Raw genomic sequence first — 23,144 nt, 5'->3', positions numbered from 1 at the left:
AAAGGGGAAGGGACTTGGGAAAACCTGGCACCAGAGGCGTTTCTGGGACTTCCAGGGTCTCACCCGCTGCATTCCTGTCTTTGCTCCTTTTCCTACAGATCTGCCTCTTCTCCAAGGAACTCAACCACTAGTGACAATGACCAGCCTCCTGACCACTCCTTCTCCGAGAGGTAGGCGAAGGCCTTTCCTAATCCCAGTGAGAAAGAATTGTTCAACATCCCCTTCCCCAGACCAGTCCTGGAAGCCTCAGCCCTGGTGGGAAGACTCACGCCTCTCTCTGCCTGTCTCACACGGGAAAGACCTGGGAGTTAGCAGGAACTCTAGAGTGTGCCCCTTAGTACTGTTTTAATCTGAAGTCACATGGACATGGTGACTTCACTACCACTTAAAGCTTTGTAACCTCGGTTTATCCAGTGTTAGTAATCCCAGGACTTTGGGAGACTGAGGCAAGAGGATCTCTTGAGGCTAGGTGTTTGAGACTTGCCTGGGCAACATAGTGAGACCCCCATCTCTAATTCAAAAGAAAGAAAGAGGCCAGGTGTGGTGGCTCATGTCTGTAATCCCAGCAGTTTGGGAGGCCGAGGTGGGCGGATCACCTGAGGTCAGGAGTTTGAGACCAGCCTGGCCAACATGGTGAAACCCCGTCTCTACTAAAAATACAAAGAAATTAGCCAGGCTAGTTTTTTATTTTTAGTAGAGAGATGGTTTCACACCTGTAATCCCAGCTACTCAGGAGGCTGAGGCATGGGAATCACTTGAACCCAGGAGGCGCAGGTGAGCTGAGATTGTGCCATTGCACTCCAGCCTGGGCAACAGAGTGAGACCCATCTCAAAAAATAGGGAGGGAGGGAGGGAAGGAGGAGAGAGGGAAGGAAAGGAAGGAAGGAAGACTGATTATTTTATAAGCCTAAAGGAAGGGCTTTACTTTCATCCCTCTAATAATTTATAGCTATGGCAAAGAATTAGCAGAAAGCCTTATAGTTAAATGTGGAAAAGGAATCTTCAAAGATAACAGGGAAATCGGTTTTTAAAAACCTGCTAAAGATAATATTTCTAACCTCTAAGCTCCAGGTTCATCATTCACAAAATAGGGAAAATAGTACCTATCTTATGATTTATGAAGATTAAATGAGACAGCCCATATAAAACACCTAGAAGAGTGTGTAGTATCTCGTAAGCACTCAGTCACATTGGTTATTAGTACTGAGTGCTTGTTAAAAACCCATCTTTTGGCCGGGCGCGGTGGCTCAAGCCTGTAATCCCAGCACTTTGGGAGGCCGAGACGGGCGGATCACGAGGTCAGGAGATCGAGACCATCCTGACTAACACGGTGAAACCCCGTCTCTACTAAAAAATACAAAAAACTAGCCAGGCGAGGTGGCAGCGCCTATAGTCCCAGCTACTCGGGAGGCTGAGGCAGGAGAATGGCATGAACCCGGGAGGCGGAGCTTGCAGTGAGCCGAGATCCGGCCACTGCACTCCAGCCTGAGCGACAGAGCGAGACTCCGTCTCAAAAAAAAAAAAAAAAAAAAAGAAACCCATCTTTCCCTTGAAAGGGATTCTGCTGGCTTTCTAATTCCATTTCTCTGATGATACAGACCCAGCATCAAAACCTCATTGTTCCCTGAAGGTGTGTGGAGGCTGGTCTCTACTGCTCAGCACTCTGAGAATGGATGCCCACCTTTTAGTTCATCATCAGGCTGGGCTGGCCAAACTATCAGTTATTTATTGACTATTCTCAGCATGTGCTAGTTAGGGAGAGAGAGGAACAATGGTTGGTCTATACACCTTTGTCTTCCTATACACAGTCACATTTGTCATTAAGACAGACATTCCCTGCTTTTACTGTGTAGAAACAGGTGAGTGACAACACCAGTGGAAGTCTAAGACAGTGTCCTCTGTGACTGGTAATGCACACAATTCAGACTTTTAGCTTTCTGGTGAGAAGAGATAAAAGAGAGAAATGGCCGGGTGTGGAGGCTCATGCCTGTAATTCCAGCACTTTGGGAGGTCAAGGCAGGCAGATTGTTTGAGCTCAGGAGTTCGAGATCAGCCTGGGCAATATGGCGAAACCCCGTCCCTACAAAAAAATTTAAAAAATAGCCGGGCGTGGTGATACACACCTGTGGTTCCAGCTACTCCGAAGGCTAAGGTGAAAGGATCCCTTGAGCCCAGGAGATGGAGGCTGTAATGAGCCGAGATCATGCCACTGCACTCTGGCCTGGGTGACAGAGCAAGTCCCTGTCTTAAAAAAAAAACAACTTGGGGGGATGCGGAGTAGTGGGGAGAAATGGGTCCGCAAAGGCTTCATGAGTAGGCAAGGAAGGGATCTGAGTCTTGCCCTTGAAAGATGGACAAGGTTCGTACTGGCAAAGGGGCGCAGCAGGTATCTTAGAGAAGGGTGGGATACCTTTTCTATGTGTATCTGCTCTAGATAAAGGCAGAATACCTCATACCATGTGTGAAGCTACAGAAACAATTTACCCTGGAGGATGTTCAGGAAGCGGGTGGGCAAAGGACCTCCAGAATAAGCCTGCCCACAAGGGAAAAAAGGCGATACCTTGGTAGCTAGCTGAGGGATTAGAACCCCGGCAAAGCGGAACTGTTTACATTTTTTTAAATTTTATTATTTATTATTATTATTGTTGTTGAGACTAAGTCTCACTGTGTTGCCCAGGCTAGAGTGCGGTGGCTTGATCTCAGCTCACTGCAGCCTCTGATCCTGGGCTCAAGCAATTATCCTGCCTTAGTCTCCCTAGTAGCTGGAATTACAGGCGTGCGTTACCATGCCCAGCTAATTTGTGTACTTTTAGTAGAGACGGGGTTTCACCATGTTGGCCAGGCTGGTCTCGAACTCCTGGCCTCAAGTGATCTGCCTGCCTCAGCCTGCCAAAGTGCTGGGATTACAGGCATGAGCCACCGTACCTGGCCATTTTTTCTTTTTTTAAAACTTACGGTAAAATAAACATAGTACAGGTATTACCATTTTAGCCACTTTTTCGCAGGCAGTTCAGTGGTGGAGTAGTCCCCACTTATCCATAGGGGATTCATTCCAAAAGCCCCAGCGGATGCCTGAAATCTCAGATAGTACTGAACCCCATCTGTACTATGTTTTTTCCTGTACATACATACTCAGGATAAAGCTTAACTTAAAAATTAGGCACAGTAAGAGATTAACAATAATAAAATAGAACAACTATAACAATATACTGTAATAAGAGTTATGTGAAAGTGGTCCCTCTCGCTTAAAATACCTTATTTACTATAGATCTTAGAAACCTCAGTATACAATTCTTTTTTTTTTTTTTCTTTATGAAGTCAAGAACTTTCACCTTTTCACTTAAAGGAAGCACTTCTTGGCATGTCCAAATTGCATCACCATTCTTGTGCTTTGGGGCCATTGTCATGTAAAATAAGGGTTACTTGAACACAAGTGTGGTGATACTGTGACAGCCAACTACTAAGCATTTATAGCATGGATACAAAAGGATGATTCACTTTCCAGGCAGGATGGAGCAGGGTGTGAGATTTCATCACGCTACTCAGAACGGCACATAATTTAAAATGTATGAATTGTTCCTTTCTGGAATTTTCTTTTTCTATTAAATTTCTATTTAATGTTTTTGGACTGCAGTTGACCGCGGGTAACTGAAACCTGGGAAAGCAAAACCACACATAAGGGGGGACTACTGTATTTTTTTTTTGAGATGGAGTCTTGCTCTGTCGCCCAGGCTGGAGTACAGTGGCACGATCTCAGCTCACTGCAAGCTCTGCCTCCTGGGTTCACACCATTCTTCTGCCTCAGTCTCCCAAGTAGCTGGGACTACAGACGCCTGCCACCACACCTGGCTAATTTTTTGTATTTTTAATAGAGACAGGGTTTCACCGTGTTAGCCAGGATGGTCTCGCTCTCCTGACCTCGTGATCCGCCCGCCTCGGCCTCCCAAAGTGCTGGGATTACAGGCGAGCGCCCGGCCTTGGGGAGACTACTGTATTAAGTAATTCGTGTTCCTCACCACCATCCATCTCCAGAACTTTGCCTTCCCAAACTGAAACCTATTAAACACTGATTCCCCATTCCCCTGGCAGACACTGTTCTATTTTCTGTCTATGTGAATTTGACCGCTCTAGGTACTTCATGTAGGTAGAATCATACAACAGTCCTTTTGCGTCTGGCTAACTTCACTTAGCATAATATTCTCAAGGTTCATCCATACTGTAGCATGTCCCAATTTCCTACCTTTTCAAGGCTGAATGATATCGTTGGATGTGTATATTACGTTTTGTTTCTCCATTCATCTATGATGGACAGTTGGGTTGCTTCCAGCTTTTGGCTATTGTGACTGATGCTGCTATAAACATGGGTGTACAAATATCTTCTTGAGCCCTGCTTTCAGTTGTTTGGGATGTATACTCAGAAGTGGAATTGCTGTATTGTTATAATTCTGTGTTTAATTTTTTTGAGGATCCACCATACAGCTTTGCACAGCGGCTGCACCATTTTATATTCCTACCAGCAGTGCATAAAGGTTTCAGTTTCTCTGCAACCTTGCCAACACTTGTTACTTTCTGTTTAATAGTAGTCATCATAATGTGTGTGAGGTGGTATCTCACTGTGGTTTTGATTTGCATTTCCCTAGTGATAGTGATGTGGAGCATCTTTTCATGTACTTATTGACCATTTGTACATCTTTGGAGAAATGTCTATTCAAGTCTTGTCCCATTTTTTAGTTGAGCTGTTTTGTTATTGTTCAGCTGTATATGTATATCCTTTTAAAATTTTTTTAAAAAATTGATTATTGAGTCAGCCCTCTGTCTCTCTCTTTCTCTGTCTCTCTTTTTTTCCGAGACCGAGTCTTGCTCTGTCACCCAGGCTGGAGTGCAGTGGTGCAATCTCGGCTCGCTGCAACCTCTGCCTCCTGGGTTCAAGCAATTCTCCTGCCTCAACCTCCCTCCCGAGTAGCTGGGATTACAGGCACACGCCGCCATGCCCGGCTAATTTTTTGTAGTTTAGTAGAGATGGGGTTTCACCATGTTGCCCAGGTGGGTCTGGAACTCCTGACTCAGGCAATCCACATGCCTCGGCCTCCCGAAGTGCTGGGATTACAGGTGTGAGCCATCACGCCTGGCCTCTCTTTTTTTTTTTTTAAGAGATGGGATCTTACTCTGTTGCCCAGGCTGGAGTACAATGGCACAATCCTAGCTCACTGCAGACTCAAACATCTGGGCTTGAGGGATCCTCCCACCTCAGACTCCTGAGCAGCTGGGACTGCAGGCATGCACCATCACGCCTAGCAATAAAGTCCATAAAGACTTCCTAGAGGAGATATCCTTCAGGAGCCTTGAAAGTAAGGGCCACATTATGACTTTCCTGGGCCCTGGGCACTTTTGTCTTTGTGGGCTCCTCCTTCACTTAAAAAATATTAAAAATCATATTTTATAACTGTCAGTGTAAGGAAGAATATGATAATATAATAATTAATATTTATAATTAGTAATTCACGTAATAACCTTAATATTTCTTTGACCTAAAATTTTGGTTCTTTTCCTTCTGATTATAAAAGAAATGAAAATCATTTAAAACATTTTCAGGGGCCTTTAGAAGCATTGTGGGCCCAGGGCACTGTGCCTGTTGTGCCTAGTGCATAAGTCAGCGCTATTGGAAGTAGGGCAGTGGAACTGTGCCTTGTGGGCTTTGCCCACCCTGCCAGGTAAAGCTTATCTCTTGCCACCAAATAATTGTACCAGCTACTGCCTAGGTTGTCCTTACCCTGTATTAGACACTTAGCATTTTTCTTTTTTTTTTTTTTTGAGACGGAGTCTCGCTCTGTAGCCCAGGCTGGAGTGCAGTGGCGCGATCTTGGCTCACTGCAAACTCCGCCTCCCGGGTTTAGGCAATTCTCCTGCCTCACCCTCCGGAGTAGCTGGGACTACAGGCGCCCACCACCACGCCTGGCTAATTTTTTGTATTTTTAGTAGAGACGGGGTTTCACCATGGTCTCCATCTCCTGACCTCGTGATCCACCCCCCTCAACCTTCCAAAGTGCTGGGATTACAGGTGTGAGCCACTGCGCCCGGCCAGCATTTTTCTTTATTTTATTTTATTTTATTTTATTTAAAAAACTTTTATTATAGAGATAAGGTCTTGCTATATTGCCCAGGCTGGTCTCAAACTCCTGGCCTCAAGTGATCCTCCCATCTCAGCCTCCCAAAGCAGCATTTTTCATTGCACTTATTCCTCACCACAACCCTGTGAAACAGGTTTTATTCTCATTTTACAGAAGGAGAAACTGAAGTTCAGGGAAGTTAAGGAGTTTTCTTTTCCTTTTTTTTTTTCGAGATGGAGTTTCGCTCTTGTCGCCCAGGCTGGAGTGCAATGGCGCAATCTTGGCTCACTGCAACCTCCGCCTCCCAGGTTCAAGCAATTTTCCTGCCTCAGCCTCCGGAGTACCTGGAACTATAGGCACCCACCACTATGCCCAGCTAATTTTTTAAATTTTTAGTAGAGATGGGGTTTCACCATGTTGGCCAGACTGGTCTCGAACTCCTGATCTCAAGTGATCCACTCACCCCAACCTCCCAAAGTGCTGGGATTACAGGCATGAGCCACTGTGAAATTTTCAAAGATTAAAAAAATTTCCCAAGGTCATGCAGCTAGTAATGGCAGAGGCAGGATTTTATGCCAAGTCTGATTTACTGCAAAGCCTGTGTTCTTTCTGTCATGATGGACTGCTCCCAAGGTCTCACTCCACCCAACTCGCTGGTGCACATGAAAGAGAAGGCAGAAGAAAGGGGGCCAAGTTCCAGGGTGGCTTCCCATGGAAAGAACTGGGGGAGCCACCTTTTGTTGGACAGGTCTAGAGCAAATAAGTAGGCTGGCAGACTCAGGTGGCAAAAGATCTGATGTCTCAGTGATAAGAGATTTAGCTCAGCCTGGGAACAAGGGCCACAGGAAAGCCAGCCAGTATCTGGGTTAACAAAAAAAAAAGAGTGAGTAAACAGAATAGATCTTGAAGGTCATTTGCTATTGGTTAGGATTTGGGTGGGGCCTTCAATCTTATGGTCCTTTGTCCTGACATTCCACTTACAAGAAAAATGATGCTACAGTCTTTCCAAACCTGAGCCAGGAAGGTTTGGAAAGACTGTAGTGCTATTTAATAATTATTTCTTTGTTTGGACAAAGAAATGGGGTAGAAACAGGAGAGAATGGAGGAAAAGCTATAAGCCATTTCCTCCTTTTATGCCAGCTTTCCTGAACTTAGTTTATTTTGTTGTTGTTTGTTCTTTTTTTCTTTTTTTTGAGACAGGGCCTCAATTTCACCCAGACTGTAGGGCGGTGGCTCAATCACAGCTCACTGCAGCCTCGACTTTCCCAGATTCAGGTGATCCTCCCACCTCAGCCTCCCACGTAGCTGGAACCACGGGTAGCGTGCCACCATGCCCAGTTAATTTTTGTATTTTTGTAGAGACAGGGTTTTGCCATGTTGCCCAGGCTGATCTTGAACTCCTGGACTCAAGTGATCCTCTGGCCTCAGCCTCCCAAATTGCTGGGATTATAGGTGTGAACCACCTTGCCAAGCATGTTATTTTGTTTAAAAGGTAATACATGCCCCTCAGAGAATAGCTTTCTAGACCTTGTCTATGTACAAACATATATATGCATATTTATAGGGTTTTTTAAAGTTACTTAAAAAAAATATACAGAGAGACAAGGGTCTTGCTATGTTGCCCAGGCTGGACTCAAATTCCTGGCCTCAAGCAATCCTCCCACCTCAGCCTCCCAAAGTGCTGGGATTATGGGTGTGAGCCACTGCACCCTGCCAATTTACTTTTTTTTTTTTTAAACAAAGATGCAGTCCTACTAGACATACCACCTGGCAATTTGCTTTTTTCATCTAACCGTTTATCCTCTCCCAGTAATATTGTGCATCTCATATTCTTTTTAGCAACTGTTTCTACAATGGATGGCCTATAATTTATTTCATCATTCCTCTCCAGATAGACATTCTAAGTATGTCTGGATTTTTTATTTTAAAATTTGATTTCAATGAGAATTCTAATAGAACACTTTCCATTTATAAAAATTCAAAAACTAAGGCTGAGAGGGGTTCTGATGCTCAGCTAGTTCAACTAGCCATTCTGTACTAGAATTCTCTCTCCAAGATGCTGCCTTGTTTTTGTCCAGTTTTGCTCTTTCTTCTGTTGGGGAGACATCTGTCTTTTCGAGTTTCCGCTGTTAGTTCTCTTGTACAGGTCATGCCTTGGCATATTAGAAGACAGAATTTAAGTTCTAGGCTCCCTTTTTTCTCTGGGCTTTCTCTTGCAAGCTTTCCTTATCTGACATGGTTTGCCTGCTCACCTCAAAATTGTGACACTCAGGCTGGGCACAGTGGCTCATGCCTGTAATCCCAGCACTTTGGGAGGCCGAGGTGGGCAAATCACCAGGTCAGGAGTTCGAGACCAGCCTGGCCAACATAGTAAAACCCTGTCTTTACTAAAAATACAAAAAATTAGCTGGGCATAGTGGTGGGTGCCTGCAATTCCAGCTACTCGGAATCACTTGAACCTGGGAGGCAGAGGTTGCAGGGAGCCGAGATTGAGCCGCTGCACTCCAGCCCCGGTGACAGAGTGAGACTCTGTCTCAAAAAAAAAGAAAAAAAATAAAACCAGGCGCATGGCTCACACCTGTAATTCTAGCACTTTGGGAGGCCAAGGCGGGTGTATCACGAGGTTAGGAATTCGAGAACAGCGTGACCAACATGGTGAAACCCCATCTCTACTAAAAATAAAAAATTAGCTGGGTGTAGTGGCATGCGCCTGTAATCCCAGCTACTTGGGTGGCTGAGGCAGGAGAATCGCTTGAACCCGGGAGGCAGAGGTTGCAGTGAGCCAAGATCGCACCATTGCATGTTAGCCTAGGCCAGAGAACGAGACTCCATCTCAAAAAAAAAAAAAAGAAAAAAAAATTAGCTGGGCATGGTGGTGCACGCCTGTAACTCCCAGCTACTCAGGAGGTTGAGGCAGGAGAATCATTTGAACCCAGGAGGCGGAGGTTGCAGTGAGCCAAGATCTGCAGTGAGCAGAGATCCTGTCTCCAAAAAAAAAAAAAAAAAGAAATCATGACACCCAGATGAACTCAGCAGTCTAGGAGTGGTACAAAGTAGAGCAGTACTGTCGCCTCCATTTTTAGACCATATTTATATTACTGGTGACTAAAATAACAGTAATTTTAAATTTTTTATGATTCTAAAAGTAATTATTTATCATTGTGAGAAATTTGGAATATAAAGGAAAGCACATAAAACAAAACAAAATTCAGGCACACACCTGTAATCCAAGCACTTTGGGAGGCCAAGGTGGGCAAATCACCCACCTTGGTGATTTGGGGATCCAAGGTGGCAGGATCCCTTAAGGCCAGGAGTTCAAGACCAGCCTGGGCAACATAGCAAGACTCCCTCTCTACTAAAAACTTTAAAAATTAGCCAGGCATGGTGGCACACACCTATAGTCCCAGCTACTCAGGAGGATGAGGTGGGAGGATTGCCTCAGCCCAGGAGTTCAAGGTTACAGTCATCTATGATTATATCACTGCATTCCAGCCTGGGTGACAGAACAAGACCCTGTCTCTAAGAAAAAAAGAAGAAAATCAAAATCATTGAGAATTCCACAACCTACCTGTAACTCCTGCTGCTGTTTTGGAGTATATCCTTCCAGTGTTAGTGGTTTTTTAGGGACCCCCCCCCCGTAAGTACTTTATATGTGATGCTGCTAAGCCATAGCTTCCCCATTCTTTGTGAGTAGTTGGCTTCCTGAACCTAAGAGCAAGGAATGTGTTAAATTCTCATCTTGTTCAATTTGGTGTGTTTCTTTAGACATTTGAAATGTGTCTGTGTTTATCAGTTTACTAGTTGCCCCTCAGCTTTGAAGCCTTTAACAAATTTCTCAGGGCTGGGCGCAGTGGTTCACATCTGTAATCCCAACACTTTGTGTTGTTGAGGCAGGAGGATCGCTTGAGCCCAGGAGTTCAAAACCAGCCTGGACAACACAGTAAGACTCCATCTGTACAGAAAATTTTTAAATTGTTGAATCTTCCCTGGGTCTGCAGGATCTGCATTTACCCAAAGGGCATTTAGCTCAGCCTGTGTAGAAGGCACCAATAAAGCATAAGACCAAAAAAAAAAAAATCTTGCAAAGAATTTGAAGTTCAATATGTATTTTTTGAGACAGGGTCTCACTCTGTCAGCCAGGCTGGCATGCAGTGGTGCAAACATGGCTCGCCGCATCCTCAACTTCTCAGACTCAAGTGGTCCTCTTGAATCCTCCTCAGGGTTCAAGTATCAGCATTTTTTTTTTTTTTTTTTTTTTTTTTTTGGTAGAGACAGGGTCTCCCCATGTTGCCTACGCTGGTTTTCAACTCCTGGGCTCAAGCAGTCCTCCTGCCTCAACCTCCCAAATTGTTGGGATTATAGGCATGAGCCACTGCACCCAGCCTTGGACTTCGTTATACTTGTTTTATTATTTGATATTTTTTATTTTGAATTACATAAAGGCCTTATTTTGGCCCTCGCCTGGTTTGACGTAACAGTATCAATTCAAAAAGACTAAAGTTAAACCCCAGTGAAAGAGTCTTTGTCTAGACTGGCATCACTTCATCCCTTAACAATCCATTACTGCCTCACTTAGGCCTTATAGCCAGCCTGTATTTCTCTACCTTGTCCACAAGGATATTATAAATAATCTTTTTTTTTTTTTTTTTTTTTTTTTTTTTGAGACGGAGTCTTGCTCTGTCGCCCAGGCAGGAGTGCAGTGGCGCAATCTTGGCTCACTGCAAGCTCCGCATCTCGAGTTTCATGCCATTCTTGTGCCTCAGCCTCCCGAGTAGCTGGGACTATAGGCACCTGCCACCACGCCCGGCTGATTTTTTGTATTTTTAGTAGAGACGGGGTTTCACTATGTTAGCCAGGATGGTCTCGATCTCCTGACTTCGTGATTCACCCGCCTTGGCCTCCCAAAGTGCTGGGATTACAGGCATGAGCCACCACGCCCGGCCTTGTTTTTTTTTTTTTTTTGAGATGGAGTCTCACTCTTGTTGCCCAGGCTGGAGTGCAATGGCGTGATCTCGGATCACTGCAACCTGTGCCTCTCGGATTCAAGCTATTCTCCTGCCTCAGCCTCCTGAGTAGCTGGAATTACAGGTGTCCACCACCATGCCCAGCTAATTTTTACATTTTTAGTAGGGATGGGGTTTCACAGTGTTGACCAGGCTGGTCTCAAACTCCCAGCCTCCATCACCTCAGGTGATCCACCTGCCCTCAGCCTCCCAAAATGCTGGGATTACAGGCATGAACCACTGTGCTTGGCCTATAAATAATGTTATGACATTTTCTGATGCTATCTACTCTTGCAGCACCTTCAGTTCTCCTTAAGCCCCTCCCATCCTCACTCTCAACTGATTATCTTACATCCATTTTGTAATTATTAATTAATTTTTTTTTGAGAGACAGGGTCTGTCACCTAGGCTGGAGTGCTATGGCACAATCATAGCTCACTGCAGCCTCAAACTCCTGGGCTCAAGAAATCCACCCACCTCAACCTCCCAAACTGCTGGACCTACAGGTATGTGCCACCATACCTGGCTATTGCTTTATTTTTATTTTTATTTTTTTGTAGAGATGGAGGTCTCTCTATGTTGTTCTCAGCCTGATCTTAAACTCCTGACCTCAAGCGATCCTCCCACATTTGCCTCCCAAAGTGCTGGGATTATAGGTACAAACCACTGGGCCCAGTTAAGATCTTATTTTAGAATGGGTAGACTGGGCACAGTGGCTCACACCTGTAATTCCAGCACCTTGGGAGGCCAAGACGGGCAGATCACCTGAGGTCAGGAGTTCAAGACTAGCCTGGCCAACATGGTGAAACCCCATCTCTACTAAAAATGCAAAAATTAACCAGGTGTGGTGGTGGGTACCTGTAATCCCAGCTACCTGGGAGGCCAAGGGCAGAGAATGATTATAACCTGGGAGGGGGAGGTTACAGTGACCCAAGATGGCACCACTGCACTCTAGCCTGGGGGACAGAGCAAAGACTCTGTCAAAAAAAAAAATTATTTTAACTTTAGAGGCCAGGCGCGGTGGCTCACACCCGTAATCTCAGCACTTTGGGAGGCCGAGGCGGGTGGATTACGATGTCAGGAGATCGACACCATCCTGGCTAACACGGTGAAACCCCATCTCTACTAAAAAATACAAAAAATTAGCCAGCCATGGTGGCGGGCACCTGTAGTCCCAGCTACTTGGGAGGCTGAGGCAGGAGAATGGCGTGAACCCAGAAAGCGGAGCTTGCAGTGAGCTGAGATCGAGATCGCACCACTGCACTCCAGCCTGGGTGACAGAGCGAGACTCCGTCTCAAAAAAAAAAAAAAAAATTTAAGAGACAGGGTCTCACTATGTTGCCCAGGCTGGTCTTGAACTCCTGGTCCCAAACAGTTCTTCCACCTTGGCCTCTCAAAGTACTGGGATTATACAAGCCACTGGGCCCAGTTAAGATCCTATTTTCTTGAGCAAATTAAAGTTCTCAGAAGAGAACTGCCAAAGGCTCCCACCCCCACCGTCAACCTGCCGCCTGCATTTGTGCCCATCTACTCTGCTTTTCCTCCTTCCAATGGCACTGTCTCTGCTGCTGTCTGCAGCCAGCCCCTCTGTGCTCTAGATCTCATCTCTTCAAGGACTCTTGTACATCATCAGTTGTCCCTCTCATCTGAGTCATTCTTATCTGTATGCAAACATGCTGGCATTTCTCTTATCCGAAAAACAAACAAATTTGAACTCCCTTTCCCCTCCAGTCACAGCCTCATTTCTCTGCTCACCTTTACAGAGAAATTTTGTATTTTGTAAGCATGTATTTATACTTTGCCTCCAGTTCCTCTCCTTCCATTTCTTCCTTGAACCCACCCTAAATTATGGGTTTATATCCAGCACTTCACCAAAACTTCTCTTGTAAAGGTCATTTATGATCTCTGCATGGCAAAAGCTGTTTGGCTGCTACTCCCCAGTCTCCTTGGGCTCAGTCTTGGGTTCTCTTTATCTGCACTTACTCCTGGGTGATCTCACCTAGTCTATGGTCCTAAATATCTAATGACTTCAACCTCCAGTACCATATATATATCTGTATTTTATATATATATATATATATACTTCTGGGGGGGTGGTTTGTTTTTGTTTTTTAAATAGAGATGAGGTCTCACTATGTTGCCCAGGCTGCTCTTGAACTCCTGAGGTCAAGTGGTCCTCTGTCCTCAGCCTCCAAAGGGCTAAGATTATAGGCGTGAGCCACCACACCCCACCTCCAAATTCTAGTCTTAACATCTGAACTTTGATATCTAGTAAGCAATCATGTTTCTTCCAAATTTGTTCCTCCCGCAGGCTTCCCCCTCTCATATAACTCCATGCCTTCATCTTTGACTCCACCCCACATCCAATCCTGTCCATCTTTGTTTCAGATTATATTCAGAATCCCACCACTTTCTCACTGAGCTGCTGCAAAAGCAATTAATGCTGTCATGGAAATTAGAAAAAGGGACTGGGTCCGCTAGCTCACACCTGTAATCCCAGCACTTTGGGAGGCTGAAGTGGGCAGATCACTTGAGGTCAGGGGTTCAAGACCAGCCTGGCCAACATGGTGAAGCCCCATTTCTACTAAAAATACAGAATTAGCCAGGCATGGTGGTGCATGCTTGTAGTCCCAGCTACTCCAGAGGTTGAGGTAGGAGGATTGCTTGAACCCAGAAGGTCGAGGCTGCAGTGAGTCATGATCATACCACTGCACTCCAGCCTGGAGGATAGACTGAGGCCCTGTCTCAAAAATAATTAAGTGAATAAATAATAAAGTAAAAATCTGATCAGTCTCTGCCCAAAAACCTGTAAAAGCTTCCTACCTCACTCACTGAAAAAGCCCTTACCTTGGCCTACAAGGCCTGTGTTGTACAGGCCTCCTTGACTTTCTCTGCTTCTCCTCTCCCCCTTGCTGCCACTCAGGGGCCTCCATGCTGTGCATTTAACAGGCCAAGCATGCCTGGCCCCGGGGTGTTTTTCAGTGCTGTGGACAGCCTTCCCGTGAACTTGCTGTCCTCTTTGCCTGGAATGTTCTTCAATCAGCTCTTTGCATGGCTGCCTCCCTCACCTTCTTTAGGTCTTTACTCAAGTCACCTCATCAGTAAAGCTTCCCCTGACAACCTTCTCTAAAACCACAACTCCACATCCCAGCTTTCCATCCCCTTTTCTGCTTATTTTTCTACATAGTGCTAATTCACATGTAATATAGCATACCTTTTACTTATTTATGTGTTTTTACCTTTTTTTTGAGATGAAGTCTCTCTCTGTCACCCAGGCTGGAGTGCAATGGCGCGATCTCAGCTCACTGCAACCTCTGCCTCCTGGGTTCAAGTGATTCTGCTGCCTCAGCCTCCTGAGTAGCTGTGACTACAGGCGCACGCCACCATGCCCAGCTAACTTTTGTATTTTTAGTAGAGACAGGGTTTCACCGTGTTGGTCAGGCTGGTCTCCAACTCGTGACCTCATGATCTGCCCGCCTCGGCCTCCTAAAGTGCTGGGATTACAGGCGTGAGCCACCGTGCCCGGCTTTATTTTATGTATTGTCTGTCTTCCCCCTCTAAAAATGTAAGTTGTATAAAGAGAGGGTTTTTTTATTGTGGTAAAATTATACATAACATAAAATTGACCATTTTAAGCATTTTCAAGTATACAGTCCAGCAGTATCAAGGACATTCACGTTGTTACACCTTCACCAACACCACTACGCAGCTCCAGAACTTTTGCGTCCTCCCAGACTAAAAACTCTATACCCATTAAACATTAACTCTCCATTTTCCCCTTCTCTAGCCCCTTACAATCTCCTGTAGTACTTTCTGTCTCTATGAATTTGATTACTGTAAGCACCTCATAGAAATGGAATCATACAATGTTTGTCCTTTTTTTTTTTTTTTTTTTTTTGAGACAGAGTCTCGCTCTGTCGTCTGGGCTGGAGTGCAGTGGCACGATCTTGGCTCACTGTAACCTCCACCTCCTGGGTTCAAGTGATTCTCCTGCCTCAGCCTCCCGAGTAGCTGGGATTACAGGCACCTGCCACCACGTCTGGCTAATTTTTGTATTTTTAGTAGAGACAGGGTTTTGCCATGTTGGCCAGACTGGAATGTTTGTCCTTTTGTGCCTGGCTTATTTCACTTAGTGTCATGTCCTCAAGGTTCATTCATGTTGTAGTATATGTCTGAATTCCTTCCTTTTTTCTTTTTTTTTACAGAATTTCCTTCCTCTTTAAGGATATGTTTATGCCACATTTTGTTTATCCGTTTATCTATTGATGGACATTTGGGTTGTTTGTTTCACCTTTTTTTTTTTTTTCTTGAGATGGAGTCTTGCTCTGTCGCCCAGGCTGGAGTGCAGTGGCGCGATCTCGGCTCACTGCAAGCTCCACCTCCTGGGTTCACGCCATCCTCCTGCCTCAATCTCCCGAGTAGCTGGGACTACAGGCGCCCACCACCACACCCAGCTAATTTTTTTTTTTTTTTTAAGTAGAGACGGAGTTTCACCGTGTTAGCCAGGATGGTCTCAAATCTCCTGACCTCGTGATCCGCCTGCCTCGGCCTCCCAAAGTGCTGGGATTACAGGTGTGAGCCACCACGCCCGGTCCATTTTACCTTTTATTTAGGTATTGCATAATGCTCCTATGAACATGATATGCAAGTATCAGTTGAAGTCCATTCATTTCTTGTGGGTAGATACCTGGAAGTGGGATTGCGGGATCGTACCCAGCATCCCAGCAATGAGATTTCTAGGTAATTCTGTTTACTCTTGGCAGGAACTCTAAAGGTAAGAGTTTTTGCCTGTGTTGTTCACTGATAGAAGCTCAGAGCCTGGCATAGAGTACACAGTCAGTAAATTCTTTTTGAACTGTTTAATTTCCCTGTCTAAGAACCTAGAATCTCAGTCTAAGACGGCTGTGCAGCTTGTCTGACCCAGCTTGCTCTCGGTAGTCCCATTCTGACTTCTAATACTTGCTGTTTCAAGTTCAGAGCCCTCCAGACAGGCCATGATAATGTGTTCTAGAACTTTGCTGGGGAATCACATCAAGCTCACCATTTCTTTGCGGAATCCACCTTCCTTCCATGGCCCCTTCAGGTTCCAGATCCCTCTTTCTCAGAAGCTCCTGTGTCACCAACAGAAATCCCATTTACAAGTTCTTGCAGTGCCCTTGGCTGTCATATCTGGTCCTTTTAGATCAGGCTGGTGCTTGCTGGGTTTCTTTGTTTCTGTTGAGCTCACTTCCCCCATGTCCCCAAAGGCTCCACTGCTCCTTAGTACAAAAAAATGATTCTCTTTGATAGGAGACAGAGGTGAAAAGGCCTGAGGGAATTCTGCTTTCTCTGTTACCTCCAACCTGACCCCTCAGGCCCAAACAAGCCTAGCTTTTTCTTTGTTCTTATTCCAGATATAATGCTTTTTAAATTGTCCTCCACAGGGTGCGGTGGCTCACACCTGTAATCCCAGCACATTGGGAGGCTGAGGAAGGCGGATCACCTGAGGTCATGAGTCTGAGACCAGCCTAGCCAACATGGCAAAACTGTCTCTACGAAAAAAATACAAAAATTAGCCAGGCATGGTGGCACATGCCTGTAATCCCAGCTACTTGGGAGGCTGAGGCAGGAGAATTGCTTGAACCCAGGGGGTAGAGGTTGCAGTGAGCCGAGATCAAGCCACTGCACTCCAGCCTGGGCGACACAGTGAGACTTGGTCTCAAAAATAATAATAATAGGCTGGGCACAGTGGCTCACGTCTGTAATCCCAGCACTTTGGGAGGCCGAGGCGGGCAGATCACAAGGTTAGGAGATCGAGACCATCCTGGCTAATATGGTGAAACCCTGTTTCTACTAAAAAATATAAAAAATTAGCTGGGCATGGTGGCACGCTCTTGTAGTCCCAGCTGCTCGGGAGGCTGAGGCAGGAGAATCGCTAGAACCTGGGAGACAGAGGTTGCAGTGAGCCAAGACTGTGCCACTGCACTCCAGCCTGGGTGACAGAGCGAGACTCTGTCTCAAAAAAAAAAAAAAAAAATCTGATGTAGAGTCTGCCTTCTTGCCATTGTTTAAATACTGAGGTAAATTTCTTTGCACCTTTCTTCATCTGCACTTTCTGCTTCACCCGATGGCTTCATATAAGTGGAAACCGACCAATAGCTGCATCTCAGCAAGGCATTCTATAGAATTTTTTTCTTAAGGTCTTCCTGTTTGACTAAAATATTCTCTAGTTGTGAGAAAGCTTGCTTTTGATCATGTTAAACATTAAAGGTATAAAGAGGATGGGGAGTCCTCTGAACCTCTTTTGGTTCTAGGGGCTGCTCAATTTTTTAAAAATTAAAGAATAAATAACTGAAAATAAACTGAAAATAAAGAAGTTACATATAAATTAGCATGACTTCTGCATTACACTGACATCATTCCCTAAGTTACCTATCACCAGTCAGCCAGTTCATGTTAAAGAAGCACTTTGTAGCACAACTGTCTGTATTTAATTGTGATCATCTGGTTTCCTCCCACCTTTATCCTTTTTTTTTTTTTCTTTCCTGAAACAGGGTCTCACTCTGTCACCCAGAGTACAGTGGCACAATCACACCTCACTGCAACCTGGACCTCCTGGGCTCCAGTGATCCTCTCACCTCAGTTTCCTGAGTAGCTGGACTACAGGTGTGTGCCACCATGTCTGGCTAACTTTTTTTTTTTTTTTTTTTTTGTAGAGATGGGAGTCTGGCTATGTTGCCCAGGCTGGTCTCCAACTCCTGGGCTCAAGCGATCCACCTGCCTTGGCCTCCCAAGGTGCTGGGATTATAGACGTTAGCCAGTGCACCTGGCCTCCTCCATATATTATTTTAAAAAAATAAATAGAGATGGTGTCTCACTATATTGTCCAGATTAGTCTCAAATTCCTGGCCCCAAGCAATTCTCCTGCCTCCACCTCCCAAAGTATTGGGATTACAGATGTGAGCCACCACACTCAGCCTAATGTACAAAGTAAGTTATTGTTGGTGATTGAACAGAAATTACTCATCTTCAAGCTTCTGACATACATTAATCTACTCAATGCTTTGTACATCCTAAATTCTCAAATGTTTAAAGAAAGCAAAACTAGGAACAACTGTATAGAACTCTAGATCCATGGTAGGAAGATGGATTGCAGCCCTGGGAGATTTGGGGAGGAAAGTGCATGGTGAAAGGTGTGAAGTCATGACCAGGTAGATAAACTTCAGAGCTTCCCTTTGATGGGAGTCACAGTGTTGTATCACCTAATCTCAGAAGTTACATACCATCATTTTTGCCATAGTCTGTTAAAAGCAAGTCACCAGGTTCAACCCATATACCAGAGGAGAGGCATGCTCAAGGATGTCAACACCAGGAGGCAGAAATCATTGTGAGCCATCTCAGAAGCTGTATACCACACTCCCATTTCACAAATCAAGAAACTGAGGTACCACCAGGCGTGGTGGTGCATGCTTGTGTTCCCAGCATTTTGGGAGGCCAAGGCAGGAAGATTGCTTGAGGTCAGAAAGTCAAGGCTGCGGTGAATCAAGATTGCACCATTGTACTCCAGCCTGGACAGCATAGTGAGATCCTTGTCTCTACCAAAAAAAATGAAAGAAAAAAAAAGGCCAGGCGTGGTGGCTCACGCCTGTAATCCCAGCACTTTGGGAGGCCAAGGCGGGTGGATCACGAGGTCAGGAGATCAAGACCATCCTGGCTAACACGGTGAAACCCTGTCTCTACTAAAAATACAAAAAATTAGCCGGATGTGGTGGCAGGTGCCTGTAGTCCCAGCTACTCGGGAGGCTGAGGCAGGAGAATGGCATGAACCTGGGAGGCGGAGCTTGCAGTGAGCCGAGATGGTGCCACTGCACTCCAGCCTGGGCGACAGAGCAAGACTCCGTCTCAAAAAGAAAAAAAAAAAAGAAACAGGTTCAGAGAGGTTTAGGAACTTCCTCCAGGTCACCTAGTAATATGCTTAGGCAGGATTCAAACCCAGAGCAACTCTCCCTTTTATTTATTTATTTATTTATTTTTGAGACAGGGTCTCACTACTCTGTTGCCTAACAATGCAGTAACGCAGTGCTGGCTCATTGCAGGCTTAGCCCCCTGGGCTGATGCAGTCTTCCCACTTCAGCCTCATGAGTATCTGGGACTACAGGCACATACTACCACACCTGGCTAATTTTTACATTTTTTTTTTTTGTAGACAGAGTCTTGCCATGTTGCCCAGGCTGGTCTCAAACTCCTGGCCTCAAGCAGTCCTCCCACCTTGGTCTCGCAAAGTGCTGGGATTACAGGCGTGAGTCACGATGCCTGGCCAGCTTTCCCTTTTAATGACTAAGCATATTAACAAAGTCACCTTAAATAATATTTAAGTAGTAGCTACTCTATGATGCTTACATGTTCTCTCATTTAATCTTCACAGTAGAACTACAATGTTGGTTAATATAGTTCCTATGGGTAACAGATGAGAATGGATGAATGAATCAAATGTATAAGCCAGCCACAGTGGCTCACACCTGTAATCCCAAGACTTTGGGAGACCGAGTCAGGTGGATCACTTGAGGCCAGGAGTTCAAGACCAGCCTGGCCAACATGGTGAAACCCTGTCTCTACTGAAAATACAAAAATTCACTGGGCATGGTGGCACACACCTGTAATTCCAGCTTCTTAGGAGGCTGAGGCAGGAGAATCGCTTGAGCCAGGAGGTGGAGGAGCCAAGATCATGCCACTGCACTCCAGCCTGGGCAATGGAGCGAGACTCCATCTGAAATAAAAAATGTATACCTGTTCCAGACAAACTCTAAAACCATTTTTCCTCAGCTCTCACAACATAACAGTTAACACAGAAGACTTCTGTGGCCCCAGGCCGGGCGCGGTGGCTCATGCCTGTGGTCCCAGCACTTTGGGAGGCCGAGGCGGGCGGATCATGAGGTCAGGAGATCAAGACCATCCTGGCTAACATGGTGAAACCCCATCTCTACTAAAACTACAAAAAATTAGCCCGGCAAGGTGGCAGGCGCCTGTAGTCCCAGCTACTAGGGAGGCTGAGGCAGGAGAATGGCATGAACCCAGGAGGCGGAGCTTGCAGTGAGCCGAGATCGCACCACTGCTCTCTATCCTGGGCGACAGAGCGAGACTCTGTCTCAAAAAGACACCAAGTGGGTGTCTTCTAATCAATTCCGACATTATCTACCTGGAGCCAGTGTCAGATACCACAGGTCGAAGGCTGGGTCCCCAAGGCTCCACCTCCCTTCAGACACTGGTCACAAGTCCAGGCCTCCAAAACTTGTGACCAACCAGCTTCAAGTTGGAGTTCCCACCCCTGCCAACCCCTGCTTTGGGGTTCAATTAATTTGCTGGAGTAGCTCACAGAACTCAGGGAAACAATATGTTTACTGGTTTATTATAAAGGATATTGCAAAGGATACAAATGAGGACATGTGTAGGGTGAGGTGCGGGGAGGGGAGGCAGAGCTTCCATGCCCTCCCTGGGTGTGTCACCCTCCGGGAACCTCTGCATGTTCAGCTAGTTGTTTTTTGGGTTTTTTTTTGTTTTTGTTTTTAGATGGTGTCTCATTCTGTCACCCAGGTTGGAGTTCAGTGGCGCGATCTCAGCTCACTACAACCTCCACCTCCTGGGCTCGAGCGATTCTCATTCCTCAGCCTCCCAAGTACCACACCACCTAGCTGATTTTTTTTTTTTTTTTTTTTTTTTTTTTTTGGCTATTTTTGGTAGAGATGGGATTTTGCCGTTTCCCAGGCTGGTCTCAAATTCCTGGGCTCAGGAAATCCAGCCACCCCGGCCTCCCAAAGTGCTGGGATTATAGGCATGAGCCACCATGCCCAGCCATGTTTAGCTATGCAGAAGCTTTCTAAGGCCAGTCCTCTTGGGTTTTTAATGGAAGCTTCATGATGTCAGCATTCCTTTCCCAAATTCTCCCTCTGGAATGAGGATCTTATGACCCACTATTGGAAAGGCAGGGGAAGATGAGAGTCCTGCCTTGGGGCGGGTGAAGGGAAGAGCAGGAAGAGGCCAGAGAGATTCCTTTTCCTGACACCCACATCCTAACACAAGGCTAACGGGCTGTGGGAATTAGGAGCCAGGAACTGTGGATGAAGACCTAGAATATGTGTGTGTGTGTGTATATATATATATATATAAAAAACACCACAGTAACCATTTGCCCAAGGCCACAGAGTGGTTGAGGGTACTACCATTCCTAGACAAAGCAGGGGCCAGTGGAGAAAGGTTTGGCCTGGCCTTGGGAGAGGAAGTGCTCTGCACAGCCTGCCTCTGCTTTCTGTATTGCGGGACCAGGATGGTTCATCAGGCTTCCCTGGGCCTGCATGGAAAGACCCCTCAACAGTCTTGGCCCCTCTTAGCACAGGCCCACCTGACCACCACTGATGCCCTCATTTCACTTGCTGTGGATGGAAACCTGCATGTGTCAGGCACTGGATGGGAGTCATGCTCACACCACGCTCCAGCCACGCTGGCCTTTGAGTCCCCCAGTCTCAGAGCTTTGACCCAGGCTCTTCTCTCTGCCTGGAATGTGCCCCATCCCTGTTACCTGGTAAACTCTTACCCCTGCTTCAGCTCCCAGCTCAGATATTCCTCCCTTGGGAGGTCACTCCTGGCTGGAAGACTGGAAGACGCTCCCTTGGCCACACACTTTCCTAAGTGCACTTACGGCAGCTCCTCACCGTGCAAGCTGTGGAGGGTGCTGTGGAGGGTGAGCCCTGGGAAGCTGGCCCGTGTCCATTTTGCTCGACCTTTCATCTAGCACAGGGCCTAGCAAAGAGGAGGCAGTGGGTGAGTGTTGCTATTTGTGGGATGCCAGTCAGGTCGGGGTGCCTCCTGTGGGTGATGCCAGGGTCAGCCAGCCAGTTTTCCCCAGGAAACCTCTATCCTGCAGTAACCTCTACGTTAAAGTGCTAATAGGAAAGAACAGAAGGGCTTCCTGACTTCCTCTGTAAACACTTAAAAGGGACTTCTGGAGACCACTCATTTTGTCATGTTCTGTCCCTGGGTAATGACTTTAGGGTGGGACTTTCTTGCGCTGAAGGATAAATAAACCCGTAGCAGGAGGGGGTGCAGCATCTATTTTAGGGTAGAGGAGAGGCCTGTTTCAGAACCTTTCAAATTGCAGGGCCTATTCTGGAAGTGTAGAAAAGGGTTTTTAATAGGAGAGGAGCACTATTTCATTATGTTAAAATAATGTTTACAAAGAGTCTGTAAGAATGCTGCAAGAAAATGCACATGCTATATAATATAATGTAAATATATGTGCATGTACATCTCATTTGATCTCACTTATGTAAAAATATGCATTCCTAATAATGGCTTATCCTTACTGAGTTACTTATTAAATGTCACAACAACCTTTTAAAGTAGGTACTCTTACCTCCGTTTTGCAGATACAGGTTAGGTAATTTTTCCCAAGGTCACACAGCTAGTAAAGGACAGAGTTCATATTTGAAACCCAGTCCGTCAGGCTCTATAGCCCCTACTCTTAACCATTATATTATGCAGGGAGAAATCCATCAACATGTTGTCTTTGGGTGGTGGTTTATTTTCTTCTCTATTCTCCAGGATTTTCTATTTATATTTACTATAGGAGTTAAATGATAAACTTTTGAATAGCAAAGAAGGTGGAGTGGTGAAATTTGAAAGCCAAACATATGCTTTCAAACAAAAGAATTCACCCCATTTCCTTTTCCACTTTTCTACATTTTCCAGAACTGATGACCACCCCAATTTTACGGCCCACTGAGGCCCTGTCCCCAGAAGATGGAGCCAGCACAGCACTCATTGCAGGTAATAGACTCTGAGCCAACTCCAAGGGACCTTCTGGATCAAGGGCATCTCTCTCGGGAGAGAGCCTGACCAAATCCATTAATGGGCTCACCCTGGCATGCAAGTTATATTATACACACACACACACACACACACACACACACACACACACACACAGCTATAAAAGACTCAGAGGCTTCTGTCAGAGGCACTACCAGTAAATGACAGGTTGGGAGGTGGCCACAAATAGATATGC

General features: G+C 45.7%; 1 protein-coding gene across 1 annotated transcript in view; it reads left to right on the top strand.

The window, feature by feature from the left end:
• SMAGP (small cell adhesion glycoprotein) overlaps positions 1-23,144 on the top strand; it is a 32,907-nt gene that overhangs the window by 8,589 nt on the left and 1,174 nt on the right. The window contains exons 3-4 of the mRNA XM_037997102.2: positions 99-170; positions 22,832-22,909. Of these exons, the coding sequence (XP_037853030.2) occupies positions 99-170; positions 22,832-22,909 (150 nt within the window). The remainder of the gene's footprint in view (positions 1-98; positions 171-22,831; positions 22,910-23,144) is intronic.

This window comes from Chlorocebus sabaeus, chromosome 11 (assembly GCF_047675955.1).
Source record: "Chlorocebus sabaeus isolate Y175 chromosome 11, mChlSab1.0.hap1, whole genome shotgun sequence".
Taxonomy (NCBI): domain Eukaryota; kingdom Metazoa; phylum Chordata; class Mammalia; order Primates; family Cercopithecidae; genus Chlorocebus; species Chlorocebus sabaeus.
The sequence above is the reverse complement of the archived record's forward strand: the minus strand, read 5'-3'. Positions and strand labels throughout refer to the sequence as shown.